This window comes from Myotis daubentonii, chromosome 15, assembly GCF_963259705.1.
Source record: "Myotis daubentonii chromosome 15, mMyoDau2.1, whole genome shotgun sequence".
NCBI classification, from domain to species: domain Eukaryota; kingdom Metazoa; phylum Chordata; class Mammalia; order Chiroptera; family Vespertilionidae; genus Myotis; species Myotis daubentonii.
In genome coordinates, this window is record NC_081854.1 from 53,774,972 (window position 1) to 53,800,388 (window position 25,417).

At 57.5% G+C, this 25,417-nt stretch overlaps 1 protein-coding gene across 1 annotated transcript; it reads right to left on the reverse strand.

Annotated features, from left to right (window-relative positions):
- Window positions 1-1,605: 1,605 nt before the first annotated feature.
- MMP2 (matrix metallopeptidase 2) lies at window positions 1,606-24,401 on the reverse strand. Its single transcript, XM_059668022.1, has 13 exons — window positions 23,890-24,401; window positions 21,553-21,779; window positions 20,213-20,361; window positions 19,224-19,352; window positions 18,840-19,013; window positions 15,675-15,848; window positions 14,490-14,663; window positions 12,362-12,517; window positions 11,250-11,385; window positions 9,422-9,558; window positions 8,232-8,391; window positions 3,891-4,000; window positions 1,606-2,491 (listed from the first exon to the last, which is right to left on the reverse strand). Exons 1-13 carry the CDS (start codon window positions 24,031-24,033, stop codon window positions 2,388-2,390), a joined length of 1,974 nt encoding a protein of 657 aa, XP_059524005.1. The 5' UTR covers window positions 24,034-24,401; the 3' UTR covers window positions 1,606-2,387.
- Window positions 24,402-25,417: the final 1,016 nt, after the last annotated feature.

Sequence of the window (25,417 nt, forward strand, 5' to 3'; positions counted from 1 at the left end):
GGGAGAAGGAGAGAAGGTTTACCAGAACCTGAGACCAGATGGTCAAGCCCTGAGTGGCTGAGAGTCAGATGAAGAAGGTGGATGACTTATCCTTGCTGATCCACGGCTCACAGCTGGCGGTAGGCATGAGGAGAGCCTGCGTCCGCACCCTGGGCAGCTGCCCCTGCTTCCCTACCCCCTGGGGATCCCAGAATCTTTCCACCCCTCCCAGATAGAGGGACGTGTGGCCTTCAGCTACTCGCTTAACCTCTCTGAGCTTCCATTCTCATCTAGGGATGGAAAAAGATAAAGGTCTACCCCATAGGGTTGAAATCAGCCCACAGCTTTGGCCTAAGAGAAATCAGGCAGTAGGTCAAGTAAGGGATTGGACCCCAAGCGCATGCTGAGCCCGGAGCTCTCCGCATCACGGGCATTCGATACATGTGGGCTGAGGTGAAGGAATCAGGTGGCCCAGCGTGCCGCCGGCCCAAGACCACCGAGGGGTTTCAGGACATGTCAGTTTCACTGAAGACAAAACCACAAGGCCACCTCTCCCTGGGCCCTGCACCCAGCGGCCCTGGGGCACACTGAGCCCATCCCGAGAACAGGGGCTGAGAAGAGTGTATTGCTGGGGTAGTGGTATCACTGAGTTTTGTCCCCAGGCCTCCTCCAGGCAGCCCTCCTGGACCATTATGGTGCAGGAAGCCCCCCATGAAGCTCCCAAAGTGCTGACCCCAAGTCTCAGCACACTGCCCAACTGAAGAGTCATCCTCTCTAGGGACGTTATGGGGGCTCACAGGTCCCAAGGGTCCCTATGAGTCTGGCCACCTGTGGCAGAACCACCCACAAGGAGCGCCAGGCCAGGGAACTAGGAAAGTGGCCCAGACCTTGAGTCATGTGAACCTCAACTAAGTGGCGCTGGGACCCTGGGCAGATGTTGCCTCTCTGCAGGCTTGTCTCCTCAGAAAATTCAGAATCACCTCACAGTTCTCATGAGGCTTGAAGAGCTACACGTCAGGACAGGAACCCCAGTGCCATCACGCCCCTCCCTGTAGGAGCCCCCAGGAGCTGACCCATTAAGAGATGCTGTGCGGCATTTCTCCCCTGGCTGTGTACTTAGGGTGGCTTTTGGGGAAGCGGAGAGGGTAATGCTGCCACTCTAGGCTCTGGGCTGAAGGCTATTACTCCTCCTCTGGGTCATCTTTGGCCTCGACTTGGGTTGTTACCTAATAGCTATGGGATCCTGGGCAAATCACTTTTCTCTGGGCCTCAGTTTCCGCATCAATCAATACTGGCCATGCTCTCTTTAGGTTGTTGTAAAGGTTCCATGAGATGAAGCATGTACCGTGCCTGGCACATAGTAGGCCCCCCATTCATGGCGGGGATGTTGGTCATCCGTGTTAGCACTGGGATTATTGTTCACGAAGAAACTGTGATTCAGAGGCCGCAATTACACCCACAGCATCACTCACTGCTGCTTCAAGCTCCTCCCCCTGGGACAGAGGGACCCCAGCACACACCTGGCGACCTCTCAGAGGTCACCTGTGCCCTTCAGGGAGCAGAGGTTGAGACCTGGCAGGCCTCCTCCTCCGGCGGGGGCTATACACACGGAGGCAAACACGGCCACTCAATTAGTGTCTTTATTCGTACTGTTGACATTTCCCATGGGGAATTGTTGAAGGGCGAGGAGGGGAGGGCGGAGCAGGGAGTGTGGCTTGGTTTTCCTCCATCCGGTGGAGGAAGTGAGGGGACAGGCTCGGACTAATAGAGTGAACAAGGGCACCATCACAAGGCGGACGGAGACGCTTCACCCAGTGACTTCAGACGGCCCCAGTCCTTCTGTCAGGAAATGCGATTTCAAAGTGGAAAAGTAAAAACAAAACAAAAAACGATGGAAAGAAAAGGACAAAGTGCATACAGAGAAGGCTCTAAGGCAGCCAGCAGTGGGATGCCAGGTGTCTGGGTGGCCTCCTGGCCACGCCTCTCCCCCAGGCCAGGCCAGGCCAGGCTGTTGAGCCACCAGTGCCCTCTTGAGACAGTCCCTGTTGGCTGGAAGCCACAGAAGGTTGTGGAGGGAGGACAGCACCAGGGTGTGGCAGCACCAGGGTGTGGCAGCACCAGGGTGTGGCAGCACCAGGGCGGCCCAGAGCAGGGCCGCGTTGAGGAGATCAAAGCCTCTCTTGGGAGTGGCCTGGAAGGCTGGTGGGCTATGGAGGGAGAAAGCGCCCCTTTCCTTAGGCACAGGGCACAGTCACTCTCTGGAATCTTCTAGGACCAGGTTGGCGGTGAGAATGCTGCTTAACCACAGAGCTGAAGGCTGCCAGGCCCGTCCGGGTCCTTCCCTGGCGCGCGGGGCCCGGCGTGCAGAGCGTGATGGAGACGCCGGGCCGGTGGGCGCTGCGACCAGCTCAGCAGCCCAGCCAGTCGGTCTTGATGCTTCCGAGCTTCACGTTCCTCAGGCTGTGGTTCTCCAACATCTGGTAATAAGAGCCCTTGAAGAAGTAGCTGTAACCTGGGACGGGAGAGAGGAGAGGCTGTGAGCACCCAGGCCTTCTGGCCCTGGAAGGTTCCTGGGAGCTGTGAAAGCTCTCGGAGTCGTCTTCAAGATGGGAATAGAGATACCTCTTAGGGCCTGTGGTGAAGCTGAAATTAGACAATGCGAGCTACTACTAATGTACTTAGTACCCCTCTGAGCACCACCCCTAAATCAGAGACAACAAACCAGAAGGCAGCTCCTCCCACGGGCCCACAGATGGGTTTTACTTGGCGCACACAAGGTGTTTTTTTGGTTGTTGTTTTATTTTGAATTCTGCTAAGTCGCTACTGTGTAAACATCTGTACGTGTCACAAGGAAATACAGACTTTTTCTGCTTCCTTTGAAAAGAACTGGAATATCCAGCCACATTGGGCCCCGTCCTTGCAGGGCAGCCATGATCAGAAGCAGACAAGCAACTGCGCATCCCCCGTCAGCGAGCCGTGTGCTCTCTGGTTCGCCACAGACCCCACCACTCCCTACTGTCTGCCTTGCCTGCTGCCCTCATTTGTGCTACGGGCCTGGCCCCTCTGGGCTTTGGAATCTGTGACTCCTGACATACATCACCTCGTTTACTTCCTTTAAAACCCTGGCACACAGTAGGTGCTCGTTGGTTGTTTATTCCTGAAGATCACCCTTAACCCAGCACCTGATCGCGCACTGCTTTTCGCTGGACAGGTAGACCTTTAGCCACTAGAGGTCAGGGCCGTGTGCTTAGCCAGCATATGATAGGGACTCAAAAAAAAAAAAAAAAAAATCTTCGTGGAATTTAATTAAAATGCTCTCTAAAAAGCCACGCTGGATCCCTTCCAGGGCCCTAGAGACTCCCAGAAGCCTCCTCAAGGATATGGCTTTCAAACTCCAAATTCTACCCCTCGATGACACTGGCTGTTCTGTCCAGCAAGGGACCTGGGGCACAGTGTTGAACGGGGACCTTTGCCACATCAGCAAGAGGCCATGACCAAGCTGGTCCTATCTCAAACGGAGCCATCCTTCTGCTGACGGGAGGCGATGACGAGGCCTCCGGTGGAACCCAAAAGGGCCTGGATCAAGCCCCAGAATGAATGCAGGGCACCGAGCCCATGTTCCTGGCCCCCCACAGGCCTCCCGCCCCCCCACCCCCTTCCCTGGCTCCAGGCCCTGCAGCTGTGAGAGGCCTCTCTGGGTCTTACTGCCTGGAGCCTGCTGCGTGAGCAGAGGTCAGGGGTCTGGATGCCTTCCCAGCCCTGGCTGAAGGGGCCGGTTTGTTTCCCCCGGCCCCACCGACCTCCCTGCACAATGAGGGAGTGTGTGCTTTAGGACAGGGGCCCTGGAGGGGGAAGGGGGAGGGCGGGGGGGGGGGGGGGCTAGAAAGCAGACAGAGGCTGGGGCAGCTCACCACCAGCCTGCAGGTCCACCGCGGCATCCAGGTCATCGGGGATGGCGTTCCAGGCGTCTTCGATGAGCTTGGGGAAGTCGGGATCCATTTTCTTCTTTACTTCGTTGTATCTGCAAGGGACGGGACATGGTGAGCCAGTGGGGCCTCCCTAGCGGCCACCCCTCCCCGGACCTGGATGCGAGGGCCCCGCTGACGGCTCCTGGGTGGGCCCGGGCAACCAGACCTTGCCTTTCTGGGAGGCTGCCAGCTTGTCAGAGGTCTGAACCCCAGCTCTCCAGCTCACTCATGTCGTGACCTTCACAATCCAATAAAAACCAACTGGTGATTACCGCTCACGTGCAAGCAGGGTGTTAACAACTTTTCATTTCCCTTCTCAGTCCATCCTTATGACCATCCTACTACACAAGGATTCCCGGATACCCAGTTCACAGACCAGAGGCTTAGAAGGGGTGCCCAGCTTCTGAGGGGTAGTCCAGCCCAGGCCTCTCTGAGCCTCGCTTTTACCAGCTGCAAGATGGGGTTCTATTTCCTCTAATGCAGTGGTTCTCAACCTTCCTAATGCCGTGACCCTTTAATACAGTTCCTCATGTTGTGGTGACCCCCAGCCATAAAATTATTTTCGTTGCTACTTCATAACTGTAATGTCGCTACTGTTATGGATCGTCATGTAAATATCTGATATGCAGGATGTATTTTCATTGTTACACATTGAACATAATTAAAGCATAGTGATTCATCACAAAAACAGTATGTAATTATATATGTGTTTTCCAATGGTCTTAGGCGACCCCTGTGAAAGGGTCGCTGGACCCCCAAAGGGGTCGCGACCCAAGGTTGAGAACCGCTGCTCTAATGTCTCAATTACTGTGTACACCAAAGGAAATAACACATGCCCAGAGCCTATCCCCGCATCTGGCAGCTTATTTGGGACATACTAGCTCCTTTACAAACTTTGATCCCCACGGCAACATATGATAGGGGCTGGACGTGGCGTGCCCATCGCCCTCTCTGGCTGGGACACATCGCTGCCTTTTCACCTGTCCGTGGAGATGACAGCGCATGTCCTGGGGGCTGATCTCGCCCGGGACAGTGAGGTGACCGTGCAGGTTAGTCACGGGGCGCACAGCTCTCCCTGCCCGGCCTTTAATCCGGGTAGAGACTTGGCGTATGTGGTTGGCATTTTCCACGTCCTGGCTAGCGATACCCGTCCTTGTAATTTCAGAAGAACCTTTTAAGTGCTGGGGTCCTATGGATTCCTCCCCTTCTCCACTGATACCCAACCTAGTCATCATTCCATCAATATCTCATGCGCTCCCACTCCATGCCTGTGGATAGCACAGCACACAAGACAGCGTCTGGCCTTCGTGGTGCTAACTTCCTGGCCAGCTCTGTGTCTGAGGGCCATCCTGGCCACAGCCACGCGTCCCTTACAGTGCGGCATAGCTGACGCTTCGTCCCCACAGCCGGCCCGACCACCTCCAGCCCAGACGCCAGCCATGGCTTCCCCTCTGAGCGTCCTACTCCAGGGGTCTTCCTCTCGCCCAGCCCCCCGAGAGCTGCCAGAAAAGCCTGCCTTCGTCCCAGCCCCATCATATGACTTCTTACAAGACCCAGCACGCTTCCTCCCGACCTGGGGTCCCTGTACCCAGTGTCCCACTCAGAATCCCAGCACGCCACCTCCTCACCTCCACCGAGCCCTTGGCCTACATCCTCTAAAGTGAGGGTGGCTCAGGGCTGGGTGTCCTTGAACGTGCCCTCGCTGCTTTCTCGCTCCACCCACGGACATTAGGGCGGGCAGGCATCAACCCCATTTTCTAGACGAGGAAACTGAGGCTCAGAGAAGTAATCCATTTGCTTCCACGTTCCTTTCCCCCGGGAAGAGCACAGCACCATGGCGGGAGGATGTGCTCGGAAGGGGCCCCCATCTCTCCGCCTTCTCTCTGTCCCCAGAGTCTCCTCTCCAGTGTCCCCGCTCGCCTGTGCGCTGCTTTGAAAGGTTTCCCTGTGACTCTGTAAGCCCCCGCGGCAGCTGGAGACATGGCTGTCAGGGACACAGGTGCCACGGGTGTATCCTTGAGGCACACAGGACTCAGTCTCCACACCTGGAAAATGGGCCTAATACGCCTATCTGCCTCCAATGAGAAACAGAGGTGGCATGCGCAGCCTCAGGCCCGGCACGAAGCACGGGGCCCGGCACGAGGACCGCCGTGTTTGACCCACGTGTGCTTATGTCTCTTGCTGTACCGGAGGCCCCACTCGGCAGGGTGACTAAGTCCTGACCACCGTCTTCCAGCCCCTCGCTCAGTGCCTGGCACACAGGAGATGTTGAATAGATATTTGAGGGCTTCGTGGAAGCTTCCAGAAACAGGGGCTGAGCACTCCCTGGCATGAAGGAGGGGATGGCCAGGCTGGAGGCAGCTACTTGTCCTCTGTCGCTCTGAGGCCCTCTCTCGTTCTCCAGCAAGAGCGGGGGGGGTGGGGGAGGGGGGAGGTCTGGGGTCCCTGCAGACTTGGCACCAGGACCAGCATCTCTAGCTCATGGGAGCGAGACCTGGCCCTTCTGGAACCGGTGCCCAGAGCCTCGGAGGGACCTACAGCTCTGCCACTTTTAAGAACCTGGATTCTGGAAGGTGAGCTTGCTGCGGAAAAGGACTGGGAGGCAGTAACTTGGCTAGAAACCCCAGCAAAGCACCGTCATGGCCTGTGTGTATGTGTGTGGTGTGTGTGCACACATGCATGCATACACGAGTGTGCGCACTCATGTTCATATGTGGATGCATCTGTTCCTATATGTGGATATACCCAGAGTGCGGAGACTATGTCTGTCCAGCCTGGCTGGCATGGCTCAGTGGTTGGGCGTCGACCTATAAACCAGGAGGTCACGGTTCAATTCCCAGTCAGGGCACATGCCAGGTTGTGGGCTTGATTCCCAGTGTAGGGTGTGCAGGAGGCCGCCAATCCATAATTCTCTCTCATCATTGATGTTTCCCTCTCTCTCCCTCTCCCTTCCTCTCTGAAATCAATAAAAATTAAGACGCCACGATTTAAAGACACTAGGGTTTAAGACTCACGTCTGTGAACCTGTGCCTGTCACTGCCCACATGCTAAAGTCAGGAGATCCGGACCCAGCAGCACACGTGTGCCCGGGAGGGCTCCGGGGCCGGTGGGCGGGAGCCCGCCCTGGGTTTCCTGGCTGGCTGCGTTCTTTCTGGAGGCTTGAGATATCAATCAGCTTAGGCTGCTAAGTATCTTAACAGCGTGTCTGGAATTCCACCCTCCTGAATGCCTGGGCCGCCAGGGGCGGGGTGGTGGGCGGGAAAGTGGGAGAAGACAGGGCCTTTGGGAAGAAAGCAGGATTGTGTCAGGGACGACAGACCCAGGGCCGGAGGCAGCGGCAGCCACAGAGGAGCCACAGAGGAAGGTGAGTGGGTGAAGGCACCCGACCACCCCTTCCTTGACCGAATGACCCTTGGGGTGTCATGGAGGGCCCCAGGGTGAGGGGACAGGAAAGGCAGTTACGATCCTGGCTCTGTGGCCAACAATACACCTTGAACCACAATTTCCTTCCCTGGGAACTAGGACAACATTCAATCACCCCGAGGCTGCTTCTCGCTGACCGTTCCTAGCTATGGGGCCGCTGCCCCTTAACCTTGACCCTGACCGCTCAGAACTGAACCCTTCCCTTTAGATAACCTGGAGCAGAGAGCTACCTGTTGGCAAGCTGGCCCCTGATTCGGATGCTGGCTCCTGGGGGAAGCTGGTGCCCCCATCTCTGTCTTCATCCTATTTTGTCTGTCCTCTCCCATCCCTGCCTCTACCACCCCATTTCTTAAGACCCCCCACTATTTGGGGGGCACAGTGTAGAATAGCAAACAGCATGTTCTCGGGAAGCCAGAATTCCAGGGTCCAAATCCCACACGGCCACTACCTGGCTGTGTGATGTTAAGCTACATACTGAACCTCTCTGATCCCAAGAGTCCTCATCTATAAAGTGGGAATGCTAATCACACCCATCTCCTAAAGCCCTTGGCATAGTGTCTGTAGGAGACGCTATGGTCTTTCTTTTCATTACCCTTCCTTCAGTGAATCAACCCAAATTGTGAAGCTCCGTGCCAGATGTGGGCCCATCAAGAATTCTGAGACGGGGAAGGCGGTTCTAACCAGAATTGTAGCCATCATGCGCCTACGTTACCCCTTGATGACTTCTCCAAGGGGCTGCCGTCCTGGCAGGTTAGAGACCAGAAAGGGGACATCCAGGGCCCACCGGCCTCCGAACGTGACCCAGGAGGCGCGAAGCCGCCGTGTCTGTGGCCACGCAGCCGGCCCTGCCGCCCTCCTTACCTCCAGAACTTCTTCCCAGCAAAGATGTATGTCTTCTTGTTCTTGCTCCAGTTAAAGGCAGCGTCCACTCGTTTCACACTGGGGGGCAGCCCCAGGCTGGTCAGCGGCTTGGGGTACCCGGGCTCCAGGGTGCTGGCTGAATAGACCCAGTACTCATCCCCTGGGGTGGAAGCAAAGAGCGCGTCAGGGACAGGGGCTGAGATGCCCCGGCCAGCCCGTTCCTCCCCTCATCTGTCTGCCGGGCGCCCCGCTGGGGCCATTGTCAGCAGGGACACGCCTGGAGTCAGAGGCCCGACCAGGGCCCACGTGGACGGGGTTACAGTGGGTTAGAGAAGGTGCCTGGCCAAGGAAGGGAGGAGTCCAGCCCTCACTCCACTCACCAGCTATGGACTGTGGGTGCCACGCCTGCCACGTGGGGGCACCTTTTTCTAATCTGTGCACAGGAGACCTGGGGACCAGTACCGCCCTGGCCACGGCCCATGATCCCTGGGGTAAAGGAGCCTGGGAGGCGGCTGGCAGAACAGGTACCCGCAGTGTTGGCTGAGCCTCTGTGGCTCCTCCAAGAAGCCGCCCCTGTGCCCCAGCTCCGACCTGCCAGCCCTCCCTCCCGCCTCCCAGCACTGACTGCAGCCCCGTAACAGCTGGTGTGTGAGTTCTGAGGGCAGGGGCTGGATCCCCAGCCCAGGGCAGGTGCTCAAACCCATGCTGGATAAAAGCAGGGCTCCCCAAACATTAGTCACGTGACCCTCTCTTGATGGTTTTGACCACCTGTAGAGACTCCTTGTACAATTATTTACTTTCAAGGAATTCATTTTGCAATCTTCAGAAATACGTTCATTTTAAAGTTTAAAAATAGAAGCTAATTGTGGTGTGTGTTTTTAAAAATTCCCACTAAAGCTGTTGTCTGCTAAAGGCTGTAGCTGGCATTAGAGCCACCGGCACGAAACTGCCATGTTCCTTCTGGAAAAGGAATCAGGAGAGAGAAAGAACTCAGGGTAATGACATGCTCGCTCCGCGGGCGATGCTCTCTGACGCTGGTGTCTGAGCCGGCCGCCCGGACGAAGCCCACGCTTTCGGATGTGGTGGTTGGAAGAGTGGGTCCCTAACGCGGAGGGAGCACCCGCAGGTGCCCGGGAACCCGGAGGCAGGGCCCCAGGAGCAGAGGGCCCGGCAGCATCCTTCCCACACACCTGCAAAGAACACCGCCTTCTCCTCCTGGGGCGCCTCGTACACAGCATCGATCTTGTCCGGAAGCTCAGGCCAGAACGTGGCCACCAGCAGGGGCCCCGTGGGCTTCTCGCCCAGCGACACTGTCCGCCAAATGAACCTGAGGGGGAGGGGGACAGTGGAGCGGAGGTGGCCCTTCCCCAAAATGTCCGGACCGCCGTCCAGCCCCACCAGGCTCTCGGTTCCTCCCGAAGCAGCCAGGAACTCGCGCGTCTCTGGGGGCTTTGCCCTTGCAGTTCCCCTCGTCTCACGCACCCTCCCAACCGGTCAGCCCATCCCTGCCCATCTGAGTCCATGTCTCCCGAGGGCTGCCTCCTCCCAAAGCCTCCTCCATCTGAATGTGTCCACGAAGCATTTTACTCATTAACGCTTCGGCAACCACACGTCTTTCATTCTGCCCTGTGCTGCTGTCGGTGTTCTCTGCCTCAGTTTCCCAAACCAGACTCACGATGCTCAACTTGAACGTGCATGAGTCATCAGGGGGGATCTGCTCAAATGCAGATTCCTGGGGCCCACTCCCAGAGATTACAGGCTGAGGGCCTGGGGGTGGGAGCAGACACCCACACTTTTCACATGCACACCTTAGGGGGCTTAGGGTAGAAGGCTCACGGACCTCTCTGAGAACACGCATCTAGGCATTAAGGAGCCTCTCTACCCCCAGCATCCCGTCCCCCACCCCCAACTCCTAAAGCCTAACCAAGTACTTGGCACCATTGATGCCAAGTGATTATTTGTTGACGATACCAGCTAGCACAATGGGACACACCGACACTGTGCCAGGTGGTGTTCTAAGCGCGGAACTCACCAAACCCTTACAATAGCCCTGTGAGACAGGTGGGAAAATATGTCCCGTCTTATAGATGAGGAAACTGAGATAAAGATACATCATTAACTAGCCTATGATTGGGTCTGGAATGCTAACCCAGGCCGTCTGACCCCCGAGCCCACTGTCACCTAGTATCTCTATGGATGGATGGATGGATGGATGGACAGATGGGTGAATGGAGGAGGAGGAACTGGTCATGGATGATAGATGCATAGATAATGGGTGGACATTGGGTGAATGGATAGATAGATGAATGGATGGATGGGTATATGTGCCTTTGCATGGATGGATGATGGATAGGTCCTTTAATGCAGCCCTAATACCATCTGCCATTACCCAGGAGGGCTAGGGCTGCTGGATGGTCTCAGCCCTTGGTCAATTGAGTGGGAGCCTTTATAGCACGAAGGACCTCCCCTTTCTCTACCCTGTGGTTCCTTGCTCCCTGTACATGAACAGTTTGGCCACTGGAGGTCAAAGCCATTCTGGGAGAAGGCCTGTGACAGCCTGGATGATTCTTTCCAATGTTTCCTCATCCCTCTGTTAGAAATACAGAGCGTGTCTGCTGCCATGTGACTGTGCGGGGCCGCCCCTGAGGGTAGGCCTTGGGCTTGGCCCTGTGACTCGCTTCAGCCAATGGGATACCCTCAGACGTGACGTGAGGCGTTAACGGTGCTTGTGCGGCCTGACTTGGCCTCCTGTGCTTTGCCATCTGCCATCAGTGGCCACAAATCCCAGGAGGATGAGTGACAGCAGCGCATGCCCACCCACACTGCAGCCCGAAGCCAACACGCCTCGTAGACCCACAGACTGTGGGGGTGAGCCACTGAGATCCAGAGGTCACCCAACATGCAGCTCAACTAGGGCCCTTCTAGGAAGTGTCTAGTGGAGTCCCTGTGCGAGGGCTGGGGGTCCAAGCAAACGGGGCCCGGGCGGAGGACAAGAAGCCCCCCCACACACACACTCACCGGTCCTTGAAGAAGAAGATCTCCCCGCGGATCTGAGCGATGCCGTCAAAGACAATGTCTTGTGTGCAGATCTCCGGAGTGACGGGTCCCAGCGTGGGGGCGGGGCCGGGGCCGGTGTCAGTGTCAGGATTGGGCCCTGGGGGAGGACACCTGACCTCAGACTCTCCCCAGCCCCAGGGGTTCCCCGCACCAGGCTGAGCCCCCAAGGCTCCCGCCCAACCTGCTAGGGATCCGAAGAAATACTATTCCGGCCTTAGTGTGAGCCGGGTAGGAGAGGGAGACGATGCCTGGACGTGGGGAGAGGAGGGTGGAGGGAAACCAGCATCCCATGGCCCTTCGCACTTATAAGGCTCCTCACTGACACCCCCCAAGTCAGACCCCACTTCATCCCTGGGGGGCAGGCATCATTATCACTCCCACTTCACAGATGAGGAAACTGAGTCCAGAGAGGTGAGGGGCAGAGGCAGCATACAGCCCGGCGCCTCCCCTCCATGGCGGGTTCGAGTCCACTGCTTGCTTCCCCAGCCTCGCGGCTCAAGCACCACTTTCACTCTTTCGGCATGGTCCACGCAGCACCAGTACCATTATGCACCTACTTTTTCCAAAACATGGACTTTACTTTTTAGACTCTAGCCCCGTGGCAAGCACTAGTCATGAAGAAAGCCCTGGTCTCAGGTCCTAGTTGTATTGCTCCGATTACACATGCAAATAAGAGTCATCAGGAAAACTAGAAACCTGCATCCCTGTATCATGAAGGCCATGGCAACACTGGGAAATGCTACCCTGCGTTTAGCTAAGTCTCCTGGACCCTAAACCTCACTTGGTGGCTGCAACCTGGTGACCCTGGGGCCAGGAAGGTGACCTGTCTCAGGTCTGTTTACTCCTAAAAGGTGGAGAGCCAAGAGGGGCGTGAGCAGTGATGAGATTTGGAAAGGAAAGGAGCTGTCCCAGGTCCCCTTGGAGGGATGGCCCCTCCAGACCAGTCAACACCGGTGCCTCCTGCCCTTGTCCACTGCCATCTGGGAGAGCCTTCCCGGTGCACCCCCTGCCCCTCCATCCCGGGCTGCACGGCCTCCCAGACCCCCGCCCCAAAGCTCCGAGCCAAGGCTCACCGTAGAGCTCTTGGATGCCCTTGATGTCGTCGTGGGACAGGCGGAAGTTCTTGGTGTAGGTGTAGATGGGGGCCATCAGGGCTCCGGGGTCCTGCGAGTGCTCCAGCCCCATCGCGTGGCCGAACTCGTGAGCGGCCACCAGGAACAGGCTGTACCCTGAGGGCCGCAGGGAGGGGAGGGGAGAGGAGGGACGGGGAGAGAGACGAGAGAGGAGTCAGGCCTTGGCTTCAGGGACGAGGGCGTTGGAGGCCATCCTGTGGTGGGGAGAGGGCCCTGGGAGGGGCACGGATTGATGTTTCCTGCTCCTGAGAATTCTGGGGTGAACAGACTAGGCCTATTCCTCTCACGCAGGGCAGGCTGCCCCTGTGCTACAAGGGAAAAAACGAGGCATCTGCGAATCCGCTACGTAAAGTCCCATGGGTGAAACATCGTGCCTCCTGGCGTCTTGTGTTTCTCTATAGAGACCAGGGAAAAACTGGCTCTGCGGTCTCCAAACAGGTAGGAGGGTGGGGACAGGCTGGCCCGAGGGGCCCCCACTCCTGCCCCAGGGACAGCAGGAAACGCCATTCCCACGGCCAGGGGCTGCCCAGGCTCAGCCGCAGACCAAGGGCAAACCTGCTGGGGGTTGAAGTGTGTCCCTCCAGAAGGTGGGTTCCAGACCTAACCCAGAGGACCCGTGAAGGTGGCCTGACCTGGAAACAAGGTCTCTGCAGGTCAATTAAAACGGAAAGCCCGGCCGGCGTGGCTCAGTGGTTGAGCGTCGACCTATTACCCAGGAGATCGCGGTTCGATTCCTGGTCAGGGCACATGCCCAGGTTTCGGGCTTCATCCTCAGTGTGGGGCGTACAGCAGGCAGCCGATCAATGATTCTCTTCCATCATTGATGTTTCTACCTCTCTCTCCCTCTCCCTTCCTCTCTGACATCAAAAAATATATATATTTTTTTAAAATGTTAAGTCATACAGGGATAGGGTGAGCCCTTAATGCAATAGGACTGGCGTCCTTATCAGAAGAGATAGAGACGAAACGGAGGGGAAGGGCCACGTAATGACAGAGGCAGGAGTGGAGTGATTCCTCGAGGAAACGGGGCCCAGCGGAAACCCTGATTTTAGCCTTCCAGCCTCCAGGAGTACCAGAGAGCGCATGTCTGTCGTTTGAAGCCACCCGGTCTGGGGTGCACACGGGAAACTAACAGAGAGCCCGGTGCATCATGCCAGCTGGAGCCCTAACCCATTCTGGCAGGTGGCGAATCCCACCTTTAGGGAGAACCTGGAGCAGGACAGGTAAAATCGGGTCTGTCCTAGCCTGGCCTCGGGGGGACTAAGACAAACTCCTCTGGCCATCTCTGTCAGTTGGCCTTCTCCAAGTTCCATGTCGTTGTGAGTCAAAAGGTGGAAAAGTAACAGAGAGACGCACCTATTTCTGGCCGGCCCAGGACCAGCCCTCTCACCTGGCCATCCTGACCCATCAGTGAGTCCAGTGACCCTGAGCCCTACAGATGTAAGTGGGCACAGCACCCTGCTCACTGGACTGACCACACAGGAGGGTCACGGCCTACCTCCTGGTCACGCCTTCACCCCACTGGGAGTCTGGGAGGGCAGAGAGCTGCTTGGGCCGGCTGTGTCTCTGCACCCCCATGCACAACGTGGTGAAGGATGGTGCCTCGGAGGGCGTGGGGGGGCACGGAGGGCTCTGGGGCTCTCCCCTGCTGCGTGGAGGCGGGGTGGGAGCAAAGATGAGCTCCTCTTGTTCTCCCCTCTCCTCCCGCCCACCCTCTCCTGGGAGGCAGCTGTGTGCTGGAGTGGGGATGCCTGGTAGGAAGGGGAGTACCGAGCCCAGCACGGGGACATGGTGGGCAGTCTCGGGGGCAGCCGGTACTGAGGAGGACGGGGGTCTTCCATCGGCAGCCATGCCTCTGCCTGGATGGGCATGGTCTAAGCAGGGACACGCGTCCACCAAGAGCAGGCCGTGTCCCCACCGTGGATGGGCAGGACCTGAGCAGGGTGGTGCCTCTACGCTGGTGAGTGCAGGGCTCTGTCTGCGCCTGAGGTGGGTGGGCACTGGGGATGGCTTCCCGCCCAGATGTGGGGTGTGGGCGTCCGGGCCCCACGGCTGGCCGGGCCCGTACCTTGGTCGGGACAGAAGCCCCAGGTGCGGTCGTCGTCGAAGCTGGCGGTAGTGGAGCACCAGGCCTTCCCGTCGCTGCGGCCGTCGCTGGTGCAGCGCTCGTACTTCTTGCCCAGGAAGGTGAAGGGGAAGACGCAGGGGGCGCCGTTGCCGTTCCCGCCGATAGTGGACATGGCTGTGGGGTCAGGGACGCGGGTCAGGGCCGTGAGCAGCCTGAGCCCTCCGCCACCAGGGACAGCGACGTGACATGGACATCCACACACCCCGAGCCTTCGCCCGAGCAAGTGATGGAGGCACGGCTCACCCACCCACCCGACAACCCTGTGCGGTCGGAACCGCGCCACCTCATTTCACGGATGGGGAAACCAGAACGCAGAGAGCTGAAAAAATACTCCCTGAGCCCTGGCCGGTGTGGCTCCGTGGATAGAGTGTCGGCCTGCAGACTGAAGGGTCCCAGGTTCGATTCCGGTCAAGGGCATGTACCTTGGTTGCCGGCACATCCCCAGTAGGGGGTGTGCAGGAGGCAGCTGATGGATGTCTCTCTCATGAATGTTTCTAACTCTCTATCCCTCTCCCTTCCTCTCTGTAAAAAATCAATAAAATATATATTTTTTAAAAAATCCAATGGAGGGAAAGAAAAGGACCTGGAGAGCATTATGCTGAGTGAAATACGCCCTCAGAGAAAGGTACATACCCCGTGATCTCACTCATAGGAGGAATCTAATGAACCAAATAAACGGATGATCAAAAAGAGACCAGAGACAGAGACGCACGGGACAGACTGAGGAGCCTCAGAGGGAAGGCGGGGGCGGGTGGGGGGGACGAGAGCAACCAGTGAACGTGTCTGCGTAGATGCATCACCCGTGGACACAGACAATGGGGTGGGGAGGGCCTGGGGGGGAGGGAGAGGCTGGAAGAGGTTAATGGGGGGAAACGGGGACCTAGGTCATACTTTCAACAATAAGGTTTTTTAAGAAGAAAGAGGAGGACTGGTCAGGGAGGCTGAGGGAGTGTGGGCCATGCAGAGGGGCCCCTGGAGGGCCCGACACCAGGCAGCACCGATCGGGCTGGAGTGGCGGTTGGTCCCAACGTCTGTGCTGCTAAGTATTCTGGCAGAGCCCCGTCCTGGGGAAAGGAGGCGGGGCTCCTGTGAGTTCTAGGGAAGGCGGGGAGAGGGGGCACCCACCGGTCTCGGGGCAGAAGCCGTATTTCTTGTCGCGGTCGTAGTCCTCCGTGGTGCTGCACCAGCGGTAACCGTCGCTGCGGCCCTCGGTGGTGCAGCTGTTGTAGGTGGTGCCCTGGAAGCTGAACGGGAACTTGCAGGCCTTTCCATCGCCGTTGCCACCCATGGTGAACAGGGCTGGGGTGGGGAGGGGGGAGAGGGTGCAAATGTGAGAGAGGCCACCCACCGGGCACCTGCGTGGGCACAGAGCTGGCTGGCCACCAGCCTGCCGGTTCACCAGTGAGGTGATAGCGTTGTTAAAATATTAAAAATGGCTCTAGCTGGTCTGGCTCAGTGGATAGAGCGTCGGCCTGCAGACCTAAGGGTCCCGGGTTCGATTCCAGTCAAGGGCACGCACCTCGGTTGCAGGCTTCTCCCTGGCCCGGGCCCTGGCCGGGAGCCCATGCAGGAGGCAACCCATTGATGTGTTTCTCTCACATCGATGTTTCTCTCTCTTTCCCTCTCTCTTCCACTCTCTCTGAAAATCAATGGGAAAATATCCCCAGGTGAGGATTAAAAAAGAAAAATTAAAAATCACCGATACTGGTTGGTAAGCTGCTGCTTCTCTGAGCTCCTGGGGACCTCCCCTGGCTTCCTGGTCAACCTCAGCCACCCCCTGGGCCCTGATGGACCCTCACCCTCGTGGTGAACTTGTGGCACACAGCAGGGAGCCCCCAGGAACCCTGCTCCAGCCCCAAGGTCACTGTCCACCTGCCTGGTCGATGCCCACACCCCCTGATCACTAAATACATCATCCATGGTTGGCAGGACCACCAGAGTCTCTCCATTTGATAGATAGGGAAACCGAGGCCCAGAGAAAGCTGATTCCGGAAGTGCTCATGGTCTCATGGTCACATAAACGGAAGAACTGGGTGAGGGGTGTCACGGAAAGCCACAAAACACACGAATGTCCATCTCTCTCTCTCTTGCGCGCACGCGCGCGTCACACACACACACACACACACACACACACACACACACACACACGAGGCTTCACCTCCTCTCACCCCAGGCGATTTTCTGTGGTCCCTGGAGGAGGCAGTGGAGGAGGAAGAGGGAGGGAGAGGAGTGTCTTTGGTAACCTCCATCCACGCTGACCTCCCCGAGACAGGGGCCATGACTGGAGAATTGGGGGGAGAGAATGGGGTTCAGAGTCTGGGCTTATCTGTCCTGGGTTCTTCCCCTGTGGCCCGTGGCCTCATCCACCCCAGAGCTACACAATGGTGCATCCCTGGGATTGCCAGCTAGCAAAACCACAAGTGCGTAACGAGGACCAGCTGTGCACAGCCGCGCCAGCGGTGACCTCACCGGCCCGTTAACTCCACTGCGACCAGAATGGAGCCCAGTCGTGGGACTCAGGCCCCCATATCCTCACTGGTTCCTTCTCCCCAAATAAGAGACCTTCTCCTGCCCGGCTCGGTGTGGCTCAGTGGTTGAGCGTTGACCGATAAACCAGGAGGTCCCTGGTTCGATTCCCGGTCAGGACACATGCCTGGGTTTTGGGCTCCATCCCTGGTGGGGGGCGTGCAGGAGGCAGCCGATGGATGATTCTTTCTCATCATTGATGTTTCTATCTCTCTCCCTCTCCCTTCCTCTCTGAAATCAATAAAAACATGTATTTTTAAAGAGAGAGAGAGAGGCCTTCTCTTGCAACGCCAGCAACAATGGGTAAGAGAAGTGGCAACCCTGAGGCCAGATGCCCTGGTGGCCTCCGCGTGGGGACAGGCAGAGTTAACGGCCACGCCGCTGGCTTCCCATCGGCTGTGTGTCTACCGCCCAGGACACCCCAAACTCCTCCCAGATCCTGACCCCAACAAGGATGAAGAGAAACAGACACTGACTCAGCAGTCAGGAGGGGCTGAGTAACACAACATCTGCCCCCAGATGCAAACACGTGCGTGCTGTGCGTACTTGCCTCTGGCTAGATACCAAGTCAATGGCCAATGTCCCAGGCCGGGGAGAACCCAAACTTATGAATTACAGCTGTTTTCGCTTCGAGCATCAAGGCATTCTTTTCTCATCACAAGGGTTGATGCATGGGAGGGGGGCATGGCACCTGAATCCCTCCTGGGAACCGCAGCATGCATAACAGATTTCTGTTTAAAGTTTCCGATGTATTGATGGCTTGAACTCTACTTAATACACAAAGTATGGACTTTGGTACCAAAAGCATAAACAGAACTCTTCTGTCAAGATGGCTGGGGGTCAGTATTCAGTTGCCATGGAGCCAGATGGACTCACAAACATGTCGCGTGACAGCCAAAAAGACAAAGGCATGTGCCGGTCAAGGAGTCTACGGGGCCGGGGAGAAAGAAGTATTTACAAAAAACGCTTGGGTTTTCTCCCACTTTTCTGGCTTTCAATCTCCAGACTCATCAGATAGGATGACGACTTGACAGAGTACGAAGGTACATGTACTATCATCCACAGATTTCTGATTAAAAAGTGTGTCAAGGATATTTTTTTAAAAGGATTGTGCTGGCTCCTTTAAGAATGTTCCCCTCGATTTGGCTTCACAATATCTGAAAATGTTATGTTTTGAGCATTGACAAACACACACACACAAATACCGGGTCAAGACACAGAGATGTAGACACAAGCAAAAACAGACAAGAGACCAAGCGAGGCAGATGGAACAGTCCCCAGACACAGACACACACACACACACACACTAGCAAAGTTGGCATCAGAACCAGGAGTAACGGCTGAAATTCCAGGGGTCGGTGTCCCCCAGCCAGGCTGGGTACCAGCCTTGGTGTCTGAGTCTCGGTCCAGAACCGCATTGCTAGACTTCTGATCCATCCCTGAGCCTCTCTCTCCTCGTGCCCCGGAGCCCCCAATCCTGCCTGGAGGGTACCGAGTGGTTCTAGAGAGAACCACTGGGCACGTGGATATTCTAAGGTCCTCCTAAGGTGTGCAAGAAAAAAATAATCAGCACATCACACCTGTGACTTTGCATATATCCTTGCTTATGGCGAGACAGAAAAAGGAACTGACTTAATGAAAGCATGAAGTAAATAATCATACTGGTGAAAGGGACGGTAGGGTGGCAAGGGCCGCCTGGCCGTGCCAGGCCTGGGCAGCGTAGACGCCGGGGGACAGCAGGGAGCCTGGGGCCAGAGGACTCACATTCATGGGGGCAGAAGCCGTATTTGTTGTCCTTGTCGAAGTTGTAGGTCGTGGAGCACCAGAGGAAGCCGTCCGAGCGGCCCTCGTTGGTGCAGCTGGTGTACTCCTTGCCGTTGAACATGAAGGGGAACTTGCAGTACTCCCCGTCAGCGGTGCCGTACTTCACTCGGACCACTGCGGGGCGACACAGGGTGGGGTGAACCTCTCCAGGCACCTTCTCCAGAGACCAGAATCCTGTGGGGCTCCCTCCCCCTCCCATCAGAGTAAATGGAGGTGCCCAGGGTTGTGGGGGGGGGGGGAGGTACGGTCCTTGTTGCTAGGTTACAGGGAGACAGGCAGAGGACTGGAGAGGAGGCTGGGGCATGGGGACGGCCACTTTCTTACCTTGCCCTTCTCCCAGGGTCCACAGCTCATCGTCGTCAAAGTGGGAGTCCCCCCCAACACCAGGCCCCGGGGCGAAGGCGTGAGCCAGGAGCCCGTCCTTGCCATCAAAGGGGTATCCATCTCCATGCTCTGGAACACATGGGTCTCAGCTTCTAGCTGCCCCTCTGGGCCCTGACCCCCAGCCACACCCCACCCACCGGGCATCTGTCCCCTTCCCTATCCTGTTGGCGTTATCCAAGACTGGGACACAGCAAGTCAACAGAGAGTTGCTGACTTGATGGTCAGCATCCTGAGGTCTCCATGGTCAAGTCCATCACCGATAGTCACACCTCTAAGCCCAGGCCTAATGGCCACCCAGGTCCATACCACACCCCCCCCCCTTCCCGGCCCTGCATCACCGTTCTACTCACAATGTCCACACCACCTACCTTTATGTCTACACTATCGCCAGGGCTCACACCACCCTCCCACACGGCGCCAGTGGCCACGGGTTCTTGTCCACTCACTCTCCTGTCCACACCGCTCCATTCTCTCTGACCTCCTCCCAGGCTGGAGGTCCTCAGGGCGGACCCGTGCTACCCAACAGAACTCCCTGCGATGACGGGACACGCTTTGTGCTGTTCATCACCAACCGGCCCCAGTGGCTACGGAGCCCTGAAGTGTGGCCCGTGTGACCGAGACACGGCACCTGGATTTACTGCATTGAAACTAATGGAAATGTAACCAGCCCGCCGTGTGTCGGAGCTGCTGTGCGGGACGGTGCGGGACGACCCCGTGCTTGCAGTTGACGCTGCCTCCAGGGAGTGACCAGTGCCACGCCATCTGCCTCACATCCACGTGGCTCTCCAGCGCCCGGTCCCCGCTACACCACTCAGCGTCCACCCCTCCTCCTCTCCTATCTCAGCTGCTCCCAGGACCCCGGTGCTTCTGCAATGTCTGGATCACCTCCGTCTCCACACCGAGCCCCTGCTGGTCCCAATTCTCCCTACCCCAGCGGCCGAAGTTGATCATGATGTCAGCGTCTCCGTCGTGGATACGAGAAAACCGGAGGGGGGTCACGTTGCTCCAGACTTGGAAGGCACGGGCGAAGGCATCATCCACCGTCTCGGAGTCAAGGTCAGGGGTGTAGCCAATGATCCTGGCGGTGGGAGAAGTGCACAGGAGTGAGCAGGCACACGCACGCGAGTGGGTGTGCGTGTGTGCAGGAGCGCATGTGAAATCGTGCGAGTGCACGGATGTGTGCAAAGGTGGCGCGTGTGCTCGGGTGTGGGAGTGTGTGCAGAAGCATGGGAGGGGTGCAGGCGTTTGCATACACGAGTGTGTACAGGTGTGCACACATATGCAGGTATACGTGTGTGCGTGGTGAGCAGAGCTCCCTGGGAGAAGAGCCCGCCCAGAATGCCTTGCATCCGAGACCAGCCAACATCCTCAGGCCTTGTCTCAGGACTCCCACCCGTTCCTTCTCGCTGGGGGACGCACGGGGCATAAACAGTGCACATGGGACTGGGGCAGAGCTCTCATCCTGGAATCCAGCACGAGCCACACAGAACAGAGGGGCGCGGCTCTGCCATAGCTCTGCCCCAACAGAGGCCAAAGACAAACAGGCCTCTGCAGAGGGTCATCCCAATCGATAACGGATGACAACTCCATCGTATAACCAATTAGCAACCGATATCCCATTCTCTCCACCTGCCCCAGAGACCCCAACCAGGAGTAACAGTGACTGGCAGGTATGACACTGTTGCTACACGCCGGACACAGAAATCCCTTTACGCCAAAACCGGTTTGGCTCAGTGGATAGAGCATCAGCCTGTGGACTGAAAGGTCCCAGGTTCGATTCCGGTCAAGGGCATGTACCTGGGTTGCGGGCACATCCCCAGTAGAAGATGTGCAGGAAGCAGCTGATCGATGTTTCTCTCTCATCGATGTTTCTATCTCTCTATCTCTCTCCCTTCCTCTCTGTAAAAAAATCAATAAAATATTTTTTTTTTAAAAAAAAAAAAAAAAAGAAATCCCTTTACATACGGGACCCAGCTTAGTTCCCAACCAACTTCCCAGGAAGGTCCTGTTTTAGCCCCATTTTGCAGATTGGAAAGCCAAGGCGCAGGGCATTGAGAAATAAGTCGCCCACTGCCTCATGCCTACTAAGTGTGAGAGTCAAGTTCAGGTCTGTCTGACTCCAGCTCCTAAGAACTCTGTATGCCAACTCCTTAAGACTCCACGTCCTCACAGGACAGACACCTCCTGGGTCCCTGGAGCGGGGCGAGGCCCGAGGAGACCCTGTGTCCCGCCGCCCAGAGGCCCCGCCGCCCCCGCCCTGCCTCGGCACCTGTAGGTGATCTCGTTCTTCTCCCACTTGGGCTTGCGGGGGAAGAAGTTGTAGTTGGCCACGTCGGGGTTGCCGCAGCGCGGCTTCTTCATGGTCGTGATGGTGCGCTTGTCGAGGTTCCCCGTCTCGGGCAGCCCAAAGAACTTCTGCATCTTCTTCAGCGCGTCCTTCAGCCCAATCAGGTTGCACTTGTCCTTGGGGCAGCCGTAGTAGGTGTTCAGGTATTGCTGGGAGAAAGAGCGCCAGAGGTAAGCAGCCCCGTGAGGGCGGCATCGTCCTGACCAACGCAGGCTGCGGTCACCAGCCCCGCAGGCCAGGACAGGACATCATCCAGGGGCCCACGGGCACTGGGGGGAGTGCTGGGTTCCCAAACCAACTTTGACGCCCAAACCAACTAGTCGAGTGACGTAATAGCTGTAGAGAGTATGACGTCAGGATGTAACCCTAATGCTCACGGCAGCTCTATAATGTGGTTATCATCACTGTCCCCATCATACAGAGGAAGAAACGAAAGCACAGAGAGGTCAAGACACTTGCCTAACATCACACAGCTCACAAATGGCAGAGCTGGATTCGGACCCGAGCAATCTGGCTCCAGAGCCACGCTCAGAACTGTAACTCACTACCCCTCTTTACCTCCATCATCTCTTTTACTCCACCTAACGATGGAATTATGTTATTTTTCTCACATTTCTTACATGGAGATTCGAGGGCTATGTGCATGGGTGGCAGCAGCAGACAGACCTGGCTCCAGACCCTGCACCAGTCAATCCCAAAATGGACTTTAGGGACTCTGCCCAAACTGAGCCCTCTGCAGAGGGTCAGGGACCAACCAACTCATTCATTTCCTCACCAAGTACTTTTTGACACCTGCCACATCATGATGCCAGCCGGCTCCAGACCCATGCCTGGCCGGGGTGGCTCCGTGGTTGAGCATCGACCTATGAACCAGCAGGTCACGGCTCGATTCTGGGTCAGGGGACATGCCTGCGGGGGCTCGATCCCGTGTGGGGCGTCAGGGGGCAGCTGATCAAGGATTCTCTCTCATCATGGATGTTTCTATCTCTCCCTCTCCCTTCCTCTCTGAAATCAATAAAAATATATTTTTTAAAAAGAATATCAGCCCCTAAAAATGTAAGCTCTCTCCACCCATTTATCCAAAGGGGACAGAGGCTTGGATGCTGGAAGGGAGGGAGGGATGTTACATGCTGAGAAGGGGTTCCCAGGGTGACCCTCGGGCACAGGAGTTCTGTCTGGAGTAGCCTGGGGACCAGGCTGATGGAGAATTGGGGGTTTCCTGGGGGGCGAGGTGAGGGAGCAGTAAGATTTCAGATGTCTTATGGGCTAGAAGGAACATCTTGAGGGGTCCCCCAGCTCGAGGCGCCAACAGGTTGAGAGGTGTTGCCCTTCCACTGTGCCCAGCCAGGCACGGGCCCTCACAGAACAACATCCATCGGAGCCGCGCTGGGAGCCCCGCCAGGAGGGAGGGCTCGCTGGCTGCTTTCCCACCCGCCGGGCGCCTCCGCCCCCGCCCCACGCGCCAGGCCTCCAGCGCCCGCCCCTCCCTCCGACCCCGCGGGCCACCTCTCTCCTGTCCCCCATCCCTTTGCAGAAGTTGCAGAAATTCGAGGAAACTTTCCAAGATCCAAGCGGAGACCCTTCTGGCCACCTTGTCCACTGGGCCGGGCGAAAAAGATGCGCTCTCGGCGTCACTCCAGCCCCCAATATTTGCCCAAAGGTCCCTCGAGCGGTCTGCCCAAGGCCCCTCTCCAGATGTGTGCCAAAGGTCCCCCATGTTTGCCAAGCCCCGCTTGGCCCAGAGCTCCCAATGTGTGCAAGAGTTTACCCAAATCGCGTGCCACAGGAGCGCCTTTCCAAAGTGCCCAGGGCTTAAAAAAAACCTCCACCGTTTGCTACCGGGACCCCTTTAGCCAAAGGCCTACCAAGATGCTTGCCAAGGGGTCCCTTCCCCCATGTGTCCAAAAGTTGTTTACAAAGCCGCCCCTTGGCCAAATCCTTCAGCTACTAGACAATGTCCCGGTTATTTACAAAGGAGCCCTTTCCTGCAGTTGGCCAAGCGCCCCCTGCCCTCCCCCGCATCCCACGCCCCCCTGCCGTGTCCGCAAAGTTTCCAAGTTGTTTATCAAAGGCCTTCGCCACTCACCAAAGCCCCCCTGCGGTTTCCAAAACAGACCCCACCTCCGGCTGGCCCAGGACGCCCCTCCCCCACGCTGTGTGCTCCCTCGGGGGAGGTGGAGGTGCAGCCGGGAGGCCCCCCAACCTCGCCTAACAAAGTTTGCTGAAGCTTGGCTCCTGGAGGCCCGCGGAGCCACTCACCACGGCCATCTCTTTGTCCGATTTGGGGGCGACATCACCCGGGAACTTGATGATGGGCGATGGCGCGGCGGCGATGGGGCCCAACAGGCAGCCCAGGACGCAGAGCGCCCGCAGCGCGCCCCGGGCCACTGGCGTCTCCATCATTGCGCTCCCGGCCCCGTGCGTCGCCCCGGAGGTCGCTGATTCTGGTTCGAGGTGTGTGGCCGCGCCGCCGCCTGGCTGGCCTGGCCCCGCCGCGCAGCGCTGCGCTCCGAGGGGACAGCTCGCCTCTGTGGCCTCGCTCTGCCCGGCTCAGCTGCGCGTGGCCCGGTCCCTGCGCCTCCGTCTGCGCCGCTGCCTGTGCCGCCGGTCCCGGAGTCCCTTTGTATTTTTAAAGCCCCAGATGTACAGCCTCCAGCCACCCCTGGGGGAAGTCTGGATGCAGCGGAAACAAGGGAGGGCAACCGCCAGATGTGGCCGGCTGGGCTGGGAGGGCGTTGGCAGTGCAAGGAGGTAGCGGTGGTGTGGGGGGATGGGGCGGCGCGCGCAGGCCCGCCCCTCACTGCCCTATTCGCCCCGCTCAGTCTTTTCTCCTCTTTTTCTCTCTCAGCCTGTTTCCCCTGCCTGCCGCTGCTCCAGGCCTCGGCTTGCACCATCAGTTCGCGACCTCGCTTCCCCTTCCCCCGAATCTGGGCACAAAGCCCGGGGACCCCCTGCGGAGAAACATCTGGTGTGACTCTCCAGGATCTGGGGTCAGAGAGCAGCGGTTCTTGGAGGGACGCAGGCCTGACTGCACTCCCAGCGACAAGGGTCAGAGATGGGGAGACAGGGTCAGAAACAGATCGGCTGCGTTACAGATGATCAGAGAGGCTGTCGATGCTTAAGGCGGAAATAGAGAGAGATGGTCAGAATGGGAAAAGATGCAGATACAGGGAAGGGTCCTTCTTCCTTCCCTCTTTTCCTTTTTTCTTCTGCAAATATGTAAGCATTTCCTGGGCCTCAGGCATAATGCTAGGTGCTAGATATGCACTTGGGAACACACAAGTGCTGATCAATGTCCCTGGGAATGTCCCCCCCCACCCCCCCCCAGCTCTCCGTAAAGAGAATTAATTGGGTGCAAGGCTGTGATGGGGAACTTCATCCCGCTGGCTGTGGAACACCTGGCCAGGGCCTCTAAACAGCTCAGATGGGCCAGGGAGACTTCCTGCGGGAAGTGACTTCTGGGCTGCGGCCCAAAGGGCACAGGACAAAGGAGTGTTCCCTTGGTGGGCCTGGGTGGGTGGCACAGCTGTCTCAGGCACAGTCTAGGGCAGCGGTTCTCAACCTGTGGGTCGCGACCCCTTTGGGGGTCAAACAACCCTTTCACAGGGATCGCCTAAGACCATCGGAAAACACATCTATCATTACATACTGTTTTGTGATGAATCACTATGCTTTCATGATGTTCAATTTGTCACCATGAAATTGGGGGTCACCACCACATGAGGAGCTGTATGAAAGGGTCGCGGCATTAGGAAGGTTGAGAACCACTGGTCTAGGCCAGTGGTCG